Source organism: Cheilinus undulatus, linkage group 1, assembly GCF_018320785.1.
Source record: "Cheilinus undulatus linkage group 1, ASM1832078v1, whole genome shotgun sequence".
NCBI classification, from domain to species: Eukaryota; Metazoa; Chordata; class Actinopteri; order Labriformes; family Labridae; genus Cheilinus; species Cheilinus undulatus.
In genome coordinates, this window is record NC_054865.1 from 22,557,740 (window position 1) to 22,575,444 (window position 17,705).

The 17,705-nt window shown below is 39.0% G+C and overlaps 1 protein-coding gene across 1 annotated transcript; it reads left to right on the forward strand.

Moving 5' to 3' along the window:
- Positions 1-46: 46 nt before the first annotated feature.
- On the forward strand, positions 47-17,494 carry dnaja2a (DnaJ heat shock protein family (Hsp40) member A2a). Its single transcript, XM_041792430.1, has 9 exons — positions 47-187; positions 5,246-5,305; positions 8,481-8,710; positions 8,826-8,906; positions 8,998-9,131; positions 9,225-9,421; positions 13,017-13,161; positions 14,033-14,160; positions 16,353-17,494. The coding sequence occupies exons 1-9, from the start codon at positions 110-112 to the stop codon at positions 16,539-16,541; spliced, it is 1,242 nt and encodes a 413-aa protein (XP_041648364.1). The 5' UTR covers positions 47-109; the 3' UTR covers positions 16,542-17,494.
- Positions 17,495-17,705: the final 211 nt, after the last annotated feature.

Below are 17,705 nucleotides of genomic sequence, written 5' to 3' on the forward strand. Positions count from 1 at the left end.
GCGCGTGTAACTTTCCGGAAAGTGACGCACGAGGCTGGGGAAACATTTTCCACCGGCTCGTTCTCTTTGTCCATCACCTCCCTGCTGAAGCAACATCCACAGCAACACCATGGCGTCTGTTGTCGATACCAAACTATACGACATTCTTGGAGTGTCTCCATCCGCATCTGAAAATGAGCTGAAGAAGGTAATTAGCCTGGGATCACAACACGATTTGTGAATATCACACGGTTTCTGTTTTGAGCTTTGAAATGTTAGAACTGTACAATCAGGAAATGCGTTGCTATGCGTAGCTCGCTAACATTAGCCGTTAGTCATCCACCTTGCTCTCGAGCTGACCGGCCTGGATGTTCATGTGACGATGCGGCTGTAACATTTAATGAGTAACCTCGTGTGTTCTATGATATCAGGTGGTTTTCTGTCTTAGTTCAGGCCGGTCTTTATATTTGTATTACCCTCAAAGTACGTGGATTTATCATAACTGACGACGTTACGCTGAAAGCGATTGACCTCACGTTAGCTTTAGCTCAGGTGCTTGTCATTTTAGTTAGCTAGCTAAGCCTGGCGAAGGTTGAAGAAAGAGGTTTTCGGTGAATTTTGACACTTTGTATAGCTAACCAGCTCTCTGAAACATGCATATATGTAATATATAGGACATGAAATCATAAGGAGCCGACTTTATTTGTGATTTTTGTGTTTACGTCTGATGCTGTAGACTGTTAGTTCGGGTTGTAGCATCACAATTTCTGTTAACTAAAGGATTTTATTTTTTCTGACAGTGAGCCCTCATTCCTTCACGTTTGTAATATTTTATTCAGCCTGGTAAACATAACAATTGCCGCAATTTTAAATCAAGTTTGAGCTTTAATGACGAGCCCAGCCTCCGCTAGCGTCTGCTAACATTAGCTGAGTAACCTACTTATCATTAATAATCTGTTTTTGAGCTAATCTTGTAAAGTAATGAGTCATGTTGTTATAGTTTATTGATGTCAAGTGTTTTGCTGGGTTCTTTGTTTCCCTTATCTACTGTAAGGGACACTCATGTCACTTGTTTCACACACAGGAGTGATAACATAAGGCCATCTGTGTTTGGTGATAACATATGCTAATCATTATAAGCTCGTTCGCCTCAACGTTGGCTGTCAGACATTTTGAGCCGCCGTTTCTTGACAAACTGGAAGTATTGAGTACTAGTTGTTTGGTATTGTCGCTTTAGAGACAACACAGTTTCTTCATCAGCGTTTACTCTGAGTTGAACTGAGTTACAGGAAGTATTTAGCCGGCTGAACCCTCTGGTTTTGCCGTGATGGGACGTGTGATTGCGTAAAGAGCAGAGGAGGTTTCCTCAGGTGGGTTTGAGTCACGCATTTGATTTCTGATTTTCACCACATGTCTACAATTTACAACTTTGACAAAGATCTGAATCCAACTGTATCCGTATTTGTTTAAATACCACAGCGACAAAAGCCAAAGACCAAACATAAAATACACATATGGCTTCAAAAACTCAGTTTAAGGAAGCTAAGTTTGTAGTTTATGAAATTAAACATGATAATCTAAGCAGTATTATTGTTAAATGAAGATATAATTGATTTTCAAAGGTAGACAAAGTACAGTACTGTTAAAAAGCTACAGTTACTTTGGTTAAAATTTACTTCAGTAGAAGTGCAAGTACAGGTCTATACAGTGGCACTGCCAGAATGACAATTCAGCGTATGCACGATAACCATTCCAGCGCATAAATGACACCTACAAACAGGTGCACACAGAGAGAGAGAGAGACTAACGCTGCAAGTACTGCACCCAAACTCAGATTAACCACACACAGCCAGAAAGCCGCCCCTTAAAACATTAGACAGCTTTTAGAGCGGCAAAGAGAAGAGCAGCTAGAGTTCCAAAAGAAATTGCACCACTTACAAGAAACGTATCTGTCAATATAAGTAATAAAAAACAGAAGATGGAAAATTCAGAGAACCGTGCTATGCTACATGTAGATCCTATGTTTTATGAACATTGCTGTGCGTTACTGTTATGTCTGATGTTTTAAACTTTCGCCAGCTTATTCCTGGCATAAAAAGTTACACCATGTCATAACATAAGAGCTGCTTAAGTCCAGCTGGTGCACAGCATTTAAGTCTGTCATAACTTTTAACTCTCTTCAGACATAACCGTAAAATCAGCTGGTGTGCTCAGCTCAGGACAGGACAATAAGATTATGTGCATAACTGTCAACCAACACATCTCCTCTGTTTGGATTCAATACTACAAACACTGTGCGCCAACACACATGCAAATGGGCCCACAAACACACACGCAACTAAATGATGTAGACCGCTTACACAGTTAACAGCACACATGCCCCCGTTAGTAGCTGTGGGACTTACATTAATCATATCTATGCCAAAACTGAACACAGAAAGTATGAAACCAGAGGCTGCACAGCTCACATGGCAGAATTCTCGTACTTAAGGGGTCACTGAATGATCTGCTGACAGCTTGTTTTTATCTTGTAATAAAGCTATAAATGCATCCAAACATAATTACAGGCAGTGAAAATAAAGAGCTCGTGTTAAGGCACGGTGGCCAAATTTATAATTAAAACATCATCTTACCTTAATATAGCAATATGTGACATTTGACATGGATGAACCACTGTCTGTTTCTCTCAGGTCTGTCCTGTTAGTCCTACAGTGATTTGGGTACCCAGTGATAGCATCCTGCTCACGGATGTTGCTAACTCTTCATCTCAGCCCTCAACTGCCTGTACAGGTGACCGGTAACCCGGTGTCGGCAGGTGCATCAGCTGTTGTTTAAGTGTTGCTACTGCTGCTGATGACTTCTGGGTCACAGCTGTTTTTATTATCTTTTGCCTTCAAAAATGTCCATTTGTCCATTTTGTTAGCTGGAATTAACTCTTGCTGCTAATGTTAACTTTGAAAATAGCTCTTGATTGTCTGTGATTGCTGGGTTGTGATAGGCTACGTGGATATGATGATTGTTTATTTAGCCTGTCTACCCATAGGCTCCAACATACAGACACACAGTCAGTAGCCCGTTACCCTACACAGTAGGAAACTAACATGCGATTTTACTTTTACACACACTCGTGTCATGACATTAGTGAGACACAGCACAGACTTCAGCTCATGAACAGGAAGAGGAGAGGTACTGAGTTAAACTACCACCAACTGTTGTCACGCTTTTATTTTCATAAAAAATATGCATATGGAAAAAAAATGTACTCACAGTGTGTACAGGATTACGGCTGGCGGTGCTACTGGGTTTATAAATCTACTCAAGTAAATGTAAAAAGTATTTTATTAAGATTTACTTACAGTACTAGATAGGGATGTCCCAAACAACATTTTGGGCCTCCCATTGTGGTCCGATCTTTTCAAATATTGGTTATCTACCCATTCCTTTTATGATACTCATATTTGCCTAGATACAAGTTTCAATTAGACTGTGTTTACAAAAACAACGAAAGTAAACAGAATAACAACTAGATGTCTGTAGCTTTTTCTATTGAACTTAGTACAGCTAGTATTGATATAAAAAAATCACATTTCTACTTTGAAACAGTCGTGTAACCTATGCTGCAATTGGTGGTTGAACAGGTTTTGCCCTCAAGCCTGAAGCATTTCCATACCTCTGACATTTGATCCTTAGGGTACCTCTGCTTTGTTGTTTTACTCCTGTGTTTACGGCCTGCTGCAAATTGTGCTACATTTTCACAACTGTCGTAACTGTAGAAGTAAAATTACAGAGTACAAGTACACAAAAATGCTACTCAATTAGGCTACAGTAATTTGAGTAAATGTAATTAGTTACTTTCCACTCTTTGTAAAGAGCAGATGAGGTTTCTTTCAGTGTGTTTGAGTCGCACTGATATGTGATTTTCAACACATATCTATAACATAAGGTTGTTTTGATACCAAATATTTCAACTTTGATACAGATTATATACCACAGTATCAATATTTGTTTTGATACCATGGCAACAAAATGGAAATCCTAGGCACCCTATGTTGGGAAATGTCATTTTCACTCATTCATCTTCAAAAAGGGAAACAGAGAAAAAATTCACTGGAAGTTTCTAGATCAAAGATAAAACTCACATGACAGGGCTTTTAAAACTTGGATTAAGGAAACTGAATTTGTAGGTTATGAAAGAAAGCATTAGAATAAACCCAGCATCCATGTTCTATGATGAGATGATTGATTATATAAATAGCACATAAGGGGTTTTCATGTCTTAGTCACACTGATGCATGATTTCTCACACCTCAACTCATGTCCACAATGTAGGGTTGTCTCTTTTGTAGAATCAAAAACTATGTGATGATACTGGATTAAATCCAACTAAATCAGCCTGTTTTGATACCTGCCAACAAAAAAAATCTCTGGGCATCATGTGTTGATCAACTGTTTGCTTTTAGTCATCAAAACTTGTGAGCAAACATCTATGCACTGTCTAAATTGTACATTTTCAGCATGAAAATGTGCAGATAGATGCTATAAAGAAGTTTTGTTGGACTTTTTGATAGATTTATTCCTCTCCTATGCATCATTCTTATAAAATAGAAGTAGGTAGTTTGTCTTACAGTTTCTCTGCTTTTGTGTGTACCCTTTCCACAGTGCATTTCCACAACTTTCACTGTAATTTACAGCGTAATATTCGTAGCCCTCTCTGTTAATTCATGTTTTGCTATGGCATTGTTAAAGTGAGATGGAGCATGGCACAGCAGGAGCACTGCTCTGCCCCACTAGCTCTGCTGTTCATGGCTCACTTCTTCTACTACCCATGAAGCTGGCGCTATAGGGGTCACTTAATTTGCCTTTTATGTTGCTGTGACATTCATATTGAAGGTGAAAAGTAACAATGGTGTAAACATTGCCTTGGAACAGCATTGTAAATAAGCTATATGACTCCATGTAATTTGCTAACTGATAATAGTGACTCGAGGTTTTTGAAGTTTTTTCCAAGTCCATAGTACATTCTAGGGAAAGTGGTTTTCCCTGCATTTGTTAAAACTCTGAGTAACAGGGTTAGAGGGCTACCAGTAGAGCAGAAGTAAAGTATGTACAGAGATAGGAGGGCAGTTTTTTATTTCTTTTTACCTCTGTAACTTTGTTTATTTTATTGTTTAAGATGTGTGGTTTTAAAACTACTGAATTATTGAAGATGTTTATGACCTTCGGTGAGTCATTGTCTAATTGGACTCCTTCTTTTATCCTTTCCTAGGCATACAGGAAACTGGCTAAAGAGTACCACCCTGACAAGAACCCAAATGCTGGCGACAAGGTAAGACATTTGGGACAGTTTGATGAGTAAAGATTCCACTGAAATTACTCATGCAAGGTATGTTCAAACAGGCGATGTGTCATAAGTTTCCATCTCAATTAGAATAACTAGCAAAAAAGAATCACAAACATTTTTGCCCTAAGACACCAAAGCCTCCTCTTCTCTAATGCTTCATCTCTCCATTGAACTAAAAACAGCTGTTGGTTTTTGTTTTTTTTTTGTTCTTTTTTGTGTTTTTTGTTGTTTTCAGTTCATTTCAGCATTTGTTACATAATAATAATCAGTGGGAAAACTAAATTTCTAGGTTAATCAAACATGAAGCTAGGCCTGGGCGATATGGCCTAAAAATCATATCACGGTATTTTTCTTGCCTTTGACAGTAACTGTATTATATCGTGGAATTACAAAAGTAAAAAGATAATGCTTTTCAATCCAAATTCAAGTGTTATAAACCCTCTTCTCCCCCTAAAACAAGCCTTTGATGGCATACTCAATTTATGTCTAAGCATAGGAGCGCAGAAAAAAAATGTTTTGTTTTGTTTTTGTTTTGTTTTGTTTTGTTTTGTTTTTTAAGTGTCACTGGGTTTACTTCTAACTGCACTCCAAGTTTCACATTTCATCTCCATCCTGATGAGTTGTGTTAAGCTGCTAATGACTGGAGCACGTTTCCTGGTGAAGGCATTCACAATAAGTGTTCCAGAAAAATAACAGCTGCAGACTTTTATTGTGAAGAGCTTGACGGAAGTAGTGTGTTTAGCATTGATTTAGCTTAGCTTTAGCTGCTGTACCAGCGGGTTTTTGCAGCTTGTTATAGAAGCTTTTCTGACTTCATTTAACGTCCCAGCCTGGATCTCTGACTCAGCATAGACTCATTAGAAACTCATAAGTTAAAAACAGACCTTTAAACGGTTGTTTAAGCTGTTGCAAGATGAATAGCTGCAGCGCTGTGCTCTGCACAAACCGAGACCAACCAAAGCAGCACTTAGCTTGTGTTAAAGCCCCAGGCAGGCTGACAGAGATGGCACACTGACTCTGTTGCAGTATAGTGATCAAACTTTGAGAGGAAAGAACACGTTTTTACCTGCTAACCGTTCTTAGTTATAACGGCAAGAGTGGGTACTTTTGGTTAGTTACCTGTCTACATGTAAGCCTAACGCTAGCGCTTAATGTGCTAGTGACTGGACTCGGCCTAAGCTGTGTCACAAATCATTGCTGTGCCAGCTGTGGGAGCAGATATGCCTCAAAAGTGCATCATAGCACAAGGTAGGCTTTTAAACCTGTGATGATGGTGTTGCAAAAATACATTCCATGGCAGAAATTTTACCAGTGACGGTATTTATACAGTTCACCACCCACCTCTACATGAAGCATTTTTAAAAGTTTAAATGGATTTAATACAGAGGCATGACAGTATGAGAGACCGTAGTAGCCAAAGCATCTAAGACAGCAAGTCAAGCTTAAGCACTTTAAAGCCAAGGAGCTTTACACAACACATTAAAACACCTTTGCAGAGGTAAAAGGAAACAAATTAAATTATCATTCATAAAACCATTAATAGTCAAAGAGAAGATTACACAAAAAACAGCTAGTAAAAAACATCCTGAAAAATGAGACTAAAAATTGAACAGCACCACTACAGTCATCTCCTGGATGACCTGATTGTATTTTGGTTCTATGAACTATCCAAACCAAAGTAGTCAAATATATGGTCAGTATGTAATGGAAATGTCAGTAGCCTACTATATTGGATGTAGAAATATGCATAGAAAACATATCAGAAACTAGAAAAGCACTCGGAGAGCGCAGACCTCCTTCATTAGCCCTATCTCCAGATAGTAAAGAATCCTTTCAAAATTTCATCTAAATCTGTCCATAACTTTTGGAGTTAGTTGTTAACAAACTATTTAACTAACAAACTAACAAACCCTGCCGATCACATAACCTCCTTGGTGGAGGTAATTAGTTATTCATATGCATGTGTCCTGTCATTCATTGTCCATCAGGTAATGGCAAGTTGACGCGTATTGAACATTAAGACTTGCCCTGGTGCCTTCGTCTTAGATTATTTCTAGTGTTGGAGCTGAATTCAACTCATTCTAATAAATCCTTTATTCAGGTTATAAGTTTGTAATTTTAACATGCTGATGAATAATCAGAGACCCCGACCCCCCCCACACGCACACAAACCCACACACACCCAACCCCCACCCCCCCACTACCACTACAAACACACACACAGTCTTATCCCGGATCTTGCAAAGCTCTTTGTAATATTATCATTAGCTTCTTAAGAGGTGTATTTTGAGCATTAGAATTAATTCCTATGAAACTTAAAAATTAAGGGCCTGTCTTTGATAATTCCCCACATGGCAAAGAGCCATTTCTTCAGCAAAGGGTTCATTATGTGCAATAGCTTATGGCAGCCTCTGAGAATTTAGCTCAAAAGAAGTATTACGATTGAAAAAATGCTTTTGTTAAACCTTGCAAAGTTGAGTCCAATCTAATTCTTACTAATATCTATGAAATTGACTCAAAACTCTTGAATTTTTGCTATGATTATGTCAGAAAAGTTGATTTAGCTCTGCTTTGTTGTTGAATTGCCCTTTAAGATTCAGCATTAGCTAAATGTTATATCATAGCCTTGGACCAGAATGATTACTGAGTCTATTTTGCATATTAGGTAGCATGAGATGAGCTGTTTTCTGACAGTTGTAATCCTTGTTCACCAAAATCCATATGAGCATTTTACAATTCAACTTTGATTTCTTTGTTTCGATTCCATGGACCTATTAATGGTATGGGGTGTGGAATGACAGGGCACATGATTTGTTGTGGAATCACCCTTATGTAAGGATTTGTGACCTTTAGAGTATGCTTTAACAGGAATGTGTTGTGCTTTTGTTCTAACCATTGTTTAGGGGAAAGGTTAACAGAAAATGTAGCTGTCCCTAACTTCTTACACTAAAATATCTAGAGTCACTTTCAGAAAGAATGGATGCTGTATGATCTGATTATCTTTTTGTTCCTTAAGTTCCTTGTGTTGCATCCTGATGTCATTATTTTCTGCTGTTTAATCTTTCTACTGTAGTGGATTTTCACTGGTTATACTTCCCTGGCAAAAGAAATTGCACTCTAATAGTTGTTTTTGTGTTTTTTCTATTCTTTGAAATCATAGTTCAAAGAAATAAGCTTTGCCTATGAGGTGCTGACCAACCCAGAAAAGAAGGAACTTTATGACCGCTATGGAGAACAGGGATTGCGGGAAGGAGGTGGGGGCGGACCTGGGATGGACGATATCTTCTCCCACATCTTTGGTGGTGGACTCTTCGGATTCATGGGAGGCCAGGGAAGTCGATCCAGGAATGGAGGTCGACGAAGAGGAGAGGACATGGTCCATCCACTCAAGTAAGACAACTGGTCATAAGGCCAATTTATTTAAATATTTGCAATCTCAAAAGTTGTCATTTTGAATTGATTTCACCATCCCGAGCAGTATTGAAACATGATGCTTTTTCTACAGGGTGTCTTTGGAGGACCTTTACAATGGGAAAACAACCAAACTACAACTTAGCAAGAATGTACTGTGTAGCACTTGTAATGGGTAAGTTGTAAAACTTAAACAGTGTGGTTGGAATTTATGACTAAAGTATTTATTGTAAGCTAACAACATATCCATCACTGTTTGTATGCAGGCAAGGAGGCAAAACAGGTGCTGTTCAAAAATGTACAACATGTAGGGGCCGTGGCATGCGCATCATGATCAGACAGCTGGCCCCAGGCATGGTCCAACAGATGCAGTCTGTGTGCACTGATTGTAATGGAGAAGGTGAGGCGACTGCACCGTTGTCAAGAGTTTTTTTTACTAATGTGGCCTGGCCTGGACAGACCCATTCACCTTGAATCTTTTTACCCACTCTAGGTGAAGTTATAAGTGAGAAGGACCGCTGTAAAAAATGTGAGGGCAAGAAAGTAGTGAAGGAGGTGAAGATCCTAGAGGTTCATGTGGACAAAGGCATGAAGCACGGCCAAAAAATTACCTTTGGAGGGGAGGCTGACCAGGCACCTGGTGTGGAGCCTGGGGACATAGTCCTTGTTCTGCAGGAAAAAGATCACGAGGTAGGTTGACTAGTTACTTCACTCTTCTTAACAGACCCTCTGTGTCATAGGTGAAAGATTTTTCTTTTGTTGTTTAGGATGCAGTTTTGCTTACATCATAATTTTGTTTGTCAGTATGTTAATTGTAGATCGAAGGTGCCATTTGTTTTGGTAAGCCAACTTCTCTCATCTGAGCACAGCTTCCTTCAACATTTGAGGTCATTTAGTTCTGGGGATATGCTGACTGTTCTAAATTATCTTCAATATATATTTAGTGCAAGAAATGCCTGGAAAGGTGGTTAGGTGGTTTTTGCCTGCAGTTTGAAATTGACAAAAACAGGCTGTTTGAATAGGTTTGTCATATTTTTTTAGATGACTCCTGAATATAAACAAGGTATGAGTGGGAGTGGAACTGCTAAGCCAGATTTAGGCAAAAAAAGCAACAAAGATGTTCAAATACAGAATTATACCACTCAGTGAATGGCTTAATTCCCTCCAGCCCTCATAGTTGGAGTTTAACTTTAGTATTAGAACACCATGCTGTGAATGCCCCTTGACAACAGCCCCATTGTTTTCTTGCTCTTAAATTTTCATTTATTCTGATTTAATGTATAGGGCATGTTAAAGTTGGTAAAAACAATGTTAAAATGCGAAATACTTACTTAATACTAGTAAACCTAAAACATTTAATGTTGTGGTTCTTATTTAAGTTGTACAAGGCAAAGAGCATGTGGTATTGAGAATAACATACATCTCTTACAATATTAACAAGGGCATACAGAGAGTCATGCTAGGACACGTTATGAACAGCATGTGTGTCTGTTTGTATTCAAGAAAGCATTCAGGGCTTACGTTGCCACTTTGTGAAACATTAACCCTGATTAGCAGTTGAAAACGTGGCTTCACTCCAACAAAGAACACAAAGACAAGGCACAAAGTACGTGAAGGTCTGGTTGCATGTTAAACCTTTACAAACATTTAAACCTGCATGGCATTAATAGTATAGCCTTTGTTAACAAGCATAGCTGAAACAAGCTGCAGTCGGTGCAGCAAAAAACACACCCTTTAATTTGCTGTAAATAATCAAGACAGTGATCTGTTGGATTAACAAATCAGCTCAATCTGACATCAAAAGGAATTTTTACCTACAAGGGCCTGGCTACACAGTCTGTGCAAGTTCCGGCTTAGTTTATTAAGGTGTTTTTCCTCTTCGTCAGCTCCTCTAGATGATGTCCAGGGCACTTCAGTTGTGGAGTACGTATGTGAAAGGTGCTGTAAGAGGTTTCAGCTACAGAGTTAAAGAGTTTGTCACAGGAGTCTGTTCCAGCTGGTGGTGCTTCAGATCTCTTCAATGTTTGAGTGCTGAGAACCAGCTTGTCTTGACAGTGTCGTTTCCACAGGTTTAAGTCACGTAATTATCTGAGTGGATACCTTCCATGGCTAAAATTAGCTTAGTTATTTAAACATTCAAGAAGGCTCTAGTATTCAGATGTACCTTGTCTTTAGCTGTTGTGTTTGTGATGTTGTCGAGCCTGATGCTTTCTCGTGTTTAAATTTAAGTGGATAATGTTTTTAGACGATGCTTTACTTTAGCCATCTTAAACAGAGTCAAATGAGCAAAAGACGACTGCAGGCTTATGCACTGCAGTACATCAGTGTTTTTGGCATGAGACTAAATCAGGGATTATTAGGTTAGCTGTACTTTTTGTTGATTAGATCCAAACAGAGGGATAAAAAAGACTTGCAAGTGCAACACCTTTATGGATATTGCTGGCATATCCATGCTACATCTGTCACTATTCATTGTATTGTATTGTATTTCTGTATCAAGTTTTTCTTAGTGGTGAACATTGCCTCTTAAAAACCAGGTTGATTGTCTCTGACAATGCAAAGTTATTTTAAGTAAATTAGAACAGCAGGCTGAGCTGTAGCAATGCCCCTGGCTTTTTCTCCCTGCAGGTTTCTGTCATTTTTGTCAGAGTATGTTAGAGGATGGTGGAAGTAAAATGACTTAGGCTGGGCGACACTACAAGACAATCATGATTGCTGGCCTGATACCCCCTTCCAACCAAACTCAGTAAAGGCACGATTATCCGTTAGTTCTCAAGATTATCTTGACAGATTTTCTTGGGTAGTGCTAAGAACAACTTTTTCTCCCTCTCTGATCTGCTTGGAAGACTATTGAAACCGCACTTACTCAAGATCAGGAACATTAAACGTGCAGTGTTTACAGTCAAAATCCTGTTTTGTGGGGAGCACCACTGATGGAGAGAGCAATAGCCCATCAGGAAGCAAGCTGGCTGACCCCTTGTCCACATGGAGATGAATACAATATATTTCTGTTTTGTTTTGAAAAAGTTTTTCGTAAACACAGGATTATTTTAGAAAATTTCCGCGTAATCATGGAACTTATGAAAATGCTGTGGTATATATACCAAGCCTGTAAGTGGCACGGAAATGCACCAAAAGAGAGAAGAAGATTACGGAAAAATGCCCCAAACTTTCTCCTGGTTGCCCTTCTGGTTGTTCTCCATGGTGGATCTAAGAACATCTGGTGTATGCTGTTCTCTGTTGTAAAGGAGCATCAGATTTTGCTGTAAAAGCCATAATTAGCTCAGTAGCTTCTGCAGCACGAACACAACCATGTAATCTGCCATTGTTGTTTTGTCTGGACCCGTGCATACAGCTTTAGTGGGCTATACAATGTATGAGTAATCATTTCAAGAAAGATGTGGGTGGCTGTCTACACGGAGACGAAACGGTACACATTTACAGATTTGTTTACTCTGGGTCCAGTTTCAAAAAGTAGCATTTACAGCCTCCCAAAATGCTGTTTTGCTTCCGTGTGGATGAAACGCTGATAGAACAAAAAACTTTCGCGTATACTCCTGAATTCCTCTCTGTGTGGATGGGGCCTGAAGGAGGGAACACAACAAGCACGCTCCATTTCTCCACTGCCTACCACACAAACAGTTAAGGAATTTGGTATTGGATTATGTCATGGTAACTGTTGCTCTGCCTCAGTGTTGCCTATTTATCTCGCAAGACGGTTTAAACCACAATGAGAAATCTTGTGACATTTTTAATTTCGTAAGATCTCATCAGACCCCTAATCAATACACAGATACAGTATAAACATCAGCCATGCATTGCCAATAAAATGATAAGACCCTTGGGACTTGTTATCTTAGTCACTAAACTATTTCCTAGCACCTATACACAGATCAATAAGAGAAGAGCCACTGTCAGCAGGCATGGCAGATAACGGTATTTGTTGCAAGGCTTTTCAACCAGGTGCTGTATTTTGAGCAAGCAGGGTGGATGTCTGAGTGAAGGCAGTTAGAAGTCTGTCTCCTCACCACCAGCTTTAACAATTATCGTTTTGTTCCTGACTGAATAACTGCAGAAGTCATTGATATTTTTGTCCTTCAAATGAAGAGTAGTCCCAGTACCTCTTGTATAGAGGTAACTTGGGATAGAACAAATGATCACTGACAACAGTCTTGTAAAATGTCTCGTCTCATGTTCAAATACCTGTGCAACGTCTCTTGTTTAATATGGACCAGCTTATGCTGTAGTGAAATAGATTTATTTAAAAGATTTCTCTTCATTTCAGACATACAAGCGAGAAGGCAACGACCTGTTTATGAACCACAAGATCGGGCTGGTGGAGGCGCTGTGCGGCTTCCAGTTTATGCTGAAACACTTAGACGGTCGACAGATCGTTGTCAAGTATCCTGCTGGCAAAGTTATTGAACCAGGTTAGTACTGCTAATTCGTTATCTCTTTTGTTCTCTTTTCTAACTTTATTTCAACATCAAATTTTCATTCTTAAAAACTTTGAGAGTAACATTAAGCTGCATTAACATCTGAGCAGCACTCCAGCTAGAATGTTCTGTGTTTCACCTGAAAGTGCTGTTTTCTTCATCAAGACAAAAATGTTACAGGTGCCTTGATTCTTTTTTGTGTAATTGGCAAATATTCAGTGGTACAAAGCACATTTTTAACATACTTTTAACTGATCTTACCTTGCATATCCTGCTGAGAGCTGAACACACACAGGGGCACATCCTCAGTAGCCCTTTTCATAGGGCCAGTTCAAGGCATGATATTTACACCCCTGTGATGTTTCACATTTACTGAATGTCACTACGACTTAATGAGGAGATGAAGTGTTCCCCTCTGTGCCAGTATCAGATGTATTAATAAAAGCTTTACAGGGGTGAGCTGTTATTGCCAACCCTGCAGCGTAAATTAGCGCTCTGAGTGTGAATATGAATCTGTGAAGCTGTCAGTGTGTTTACAGGCTGTGCTCTTTTGTATTTTTGCAACACCAAAGTGTAGTGCAAATGCACAGACTGGGACACCAATATCGAGTCATGGCAGAAAGCATTTAGAAAGGTGAAAGGACAGCACTGTTACAGAATCACACTCTGAAAAGGTCTTGTATTTAATAAAGTAGGGCATCATCACATCCTCAGCAAAGGTCTGTAAAATCTAACAAAAGGGATCATTCAAACACCCCCAGGCTTCTTTTGTCTCTGAACCGCCTCTGCCAGCAGGCCCAGCATGTATGGTGAAGATATAACAGTGTAAATTCAGTTTTTTTTAAACACACTTCATCTCTTCCAGGCTCAGTCAGAGTGGTGCGAGGGGAGGGCATGCCTCAGTACCGAAACCCCTTTGAGAAGGGGGATCTGTATGTCAAGTTTGATGTCCAGTTCCCTGACAACAACTGGATCAGCCCAGAGAAACTGGTGGTATGTCTGACATGTCTCTCTTCTTCATTTTTTTTTTTTTTTGAATGAATTCAGATTTGGATCTTCATGATGAAAATATGAACATCCAGTACAGATATATGCCCTGAACCAACGATGCCAGTGATTCACACTTCTCCAGGCTGAAATTTTATAATTGTCTGTGGAGTTTAGTAGTTAAGTCTCTAGACCAACTGCAGTCAAAGCATTAGATTGAATATTAATAATAAAAAGCCCAATGCATCTAGTTAGGGGACCTGTGCAGATTTAATCAATAATGTTTCTCAGATTTTCAGAAAATATGGACAGCCTCATGAAATAGCTGAAATAGTTTTATGTTCGTTTTTGTAGACAGCACAGTAAAATGTTTAATGGGTTACACTTTCATTGCACATTACAAATGTATCTTTGCTCATGAACAGGCCCATTATGTCCTCTGATAATAAAGCCGTTAAAAGTGACACTAAAACAGAGGTGTTCAGCTGTAGCTCTGGTCAGTAATTAAAGCAAGTTCAGTTTAACCACAGAGTCCATGGCTACAGCCCCAGCTAGTGGCTGGTTTGAGCATGACATTTGACCAGCATTGAAAAGAACATGCACAGCCCTATTAAAACAGTTATGTGTCCTTCTGTTTTCAAAGATTTTTCATCTTGACCTTTTTAGATATACAGGCATAAACCTTTCTTGGCATACAAGAAATAATAATCATGCAGTAATTTGTCTAGAGACTGACTAGTTTATTTTTAGCAAAATAACAACATTTCTAATTCTGTTTAATCAAACTCAACACTGCTATATAAACTGGGGCTGGCAATATGGCCTAAAATTTAAATCAGTAATTTTTTTATTACTGCCCTTATTATTGTCCTTAATGATAATAGTCTTATATTGCAGTATTTAAAAAAGCAATAAGGAATTTAAATGCATATTCAGGTGTTACAGCCCCCACCCACACACTTACACACACACTCCATGCAACAAGCCTCTGATTGATGGCCTACTCATATCATGTCTTAGCATAAGATCACAGAAGAATGATTTTGTATCTCTCTGTGTTCACTTCTTTCTTACTGCACCTGTAGTTTTAAGTTAATTTCTTTGCTGTGGAGGTGTGTCAAGCTGCCACTGACAATACTGCATGTGGGCATTCACAATAAACACTTAAACAGATAACAATGATGGAATTTCATTGTAAGTGTACAAGCTATAAGAACAGGTACAAGTTTATAGCAGCTCCTTTGACCTTGCTAAACCCCACGGCACACTTTTTTGAATCATCATGGGCTTAAGAGAAGCAAGTCTTGAGTTAAAACACACCGTTAAATTGTTGATTTTAGCTATTTAAATATAAATCACTGTAGCACTGGGAACAGCCCAAGACAGGCAGACAGACATTCTGCAAAGTAAGTACACTCGCTGTAAGTTGCTATTATTAAACAAATCAACCTTTGGTAGGAAAGACGCACATTCTAACTCACTGCTGACCAAAGCAGGTGACGTTGGGTTAGTTTTCCTGCCGTTCTTTAGTGTTGGAGAAAAACAGACTGGCTGGACTCAGCATGAGCTTTTGTCAGTCACTTGTCACTGCTAAGCTAATTGCCTCTTGTGTGCACTACAACACAATGCATGCATTCAAACGGGTGATGACAGTGTTGCAAAAATCCGTTATGTGAGAGAAAGTTTACAGCTGATGATATTAAGACCAGTTAACCCCTACAACTAATATATACTGTAGAATACCAGGAAAATGTATCTGAATGCACTTTTGCAAAGCTCAGTCTTTTGGGAAAGTATTTCTATGTTTAAAACATTAATTTACTGTAGCATGCTGTGCAATACTGACTTTATTTCAATCAGTTATTAAGTTATTTTACACCATTTTTGTAGTGTGTAAGAGTTTCTAAAGTTGAATCAAAGCAAGTAAATGTGTTACTGTCTGTGGTTCGGTGAGAGGGCTTGAGCCTTAAAAAGTAAAATTCACAGCTCAATTTGTTTCCTGGGACTAGAGCTATTATGATCTTAAACGGGTAACTTATTTAGCGTTTGAAGTCACCTGGTAAGTCTTGTTTCACTCCCACAAGGTGTTGCACTCTACAAGCAAAAGAATAAAAACATTTAATGCTCACACTCTGTCTTTGAATCAGTTGATTTGTGATTAGAAACCATGTATTAAAGCTTCCGTTTTTCACTTGCAGGAGCTGGAGGACATGCTGCCCTCACGATCAGAGCCACCCATCATCACTGGAGACACTGAGGAGGTGGACCTGCAGGATTATGACTTCAGCCAGAGCTCGTCGTCGGGTGGCCGCAGGGAGGCCTACAACGACAGCTCCGACGAAGAGGGCGGCCACCATGGACCGGGGGTGCAGTGCGCCCACCAGTAGTCTCATGCACTCCCATACACACACATATTACCCACATTGTACTTGGGGAGAAAATGTACGAGTTGCAGAGTAAACAAGGAGGTAGGTGAATCTGAGAAGGCTCTTTAGTTCCTCAGACACAAATCAAATAAACATATTGAATCACAGTGCCTGAAAATAATATTGTGACTGGGTGCTGTGATTATTTTGATTTTTATCTGAGGAACTCACACTGGGGCAGCCTAAGACTTATTATACTGCTCCTGAAACAGATCTAGACACTTTAAACAGCAACTTCAGGTAGAAGTCATATTATTTAAGATGTATAAAAAGTATGGTTTCCCCAGTGAAAGCCATGCGTGTAGGACTGTGATCTGGTGTTCAAGGTGAACCCCTCACCCCTCTACTCCTCTCTTAACCCCTGCTAAAGTCCATTCCCCTCCCTCATGGGAACTCCAGATCAATCAAAGAAAGGAATGTTTCTTGTTTGCTGAGTGTGTGACTTGCATTTTGTTTTCATAGTATTTACAATACTTAATTTAAAAACTAACCGATGTGCATACACAGACAAAGCAGCTGAGCAATGTGACGTGCAGATCCTCAGACTTGTGTATTCATGGATTTATCCACTCAGCGCCATTTGTAGGATTTGCTTTGATTTTTACAGCTTTATTTTCTTTGTAGGTTTTTACTTGTTTTTCCCTTTTCTTTATATTTTAATTGAGATTGAACATTGGTTATTGTGTATATCATCAAACTGGTTGTTGGTAAGCTTCATCAGCTGCTGTATTCAAAAGCTCTGTGATTTTTAAAAAAGAAAAAGTTAAATGACAAAATGCATAATAGCTGTATCTGTGCTGAGACCATGTGCATGTAAAAAGCTTTGGTTCCCTGCACTTATCCAACATCAAACAAAGCAGCACACTTCTTAAGAAAATGTCTATCAAGTTGTTGAATAAATTGTTGAAATATCATGAACTTTGTGGGGTCTTGTTTTGTCTTTGTTCTTATAATTGATCGCATAAAAATAAGTAACTTAATAAATGTTCCAAATGTTTAAATCAAGATGTTGATTTTGTGGATGCAGGCACTTAACTGCTGATTCTTCTTCCAAACATGATATAATTTAGTTAGTTTTTCTGTGCTCAGATCATTAAAAACAAAGAATCAGATCAGAAAATGCTG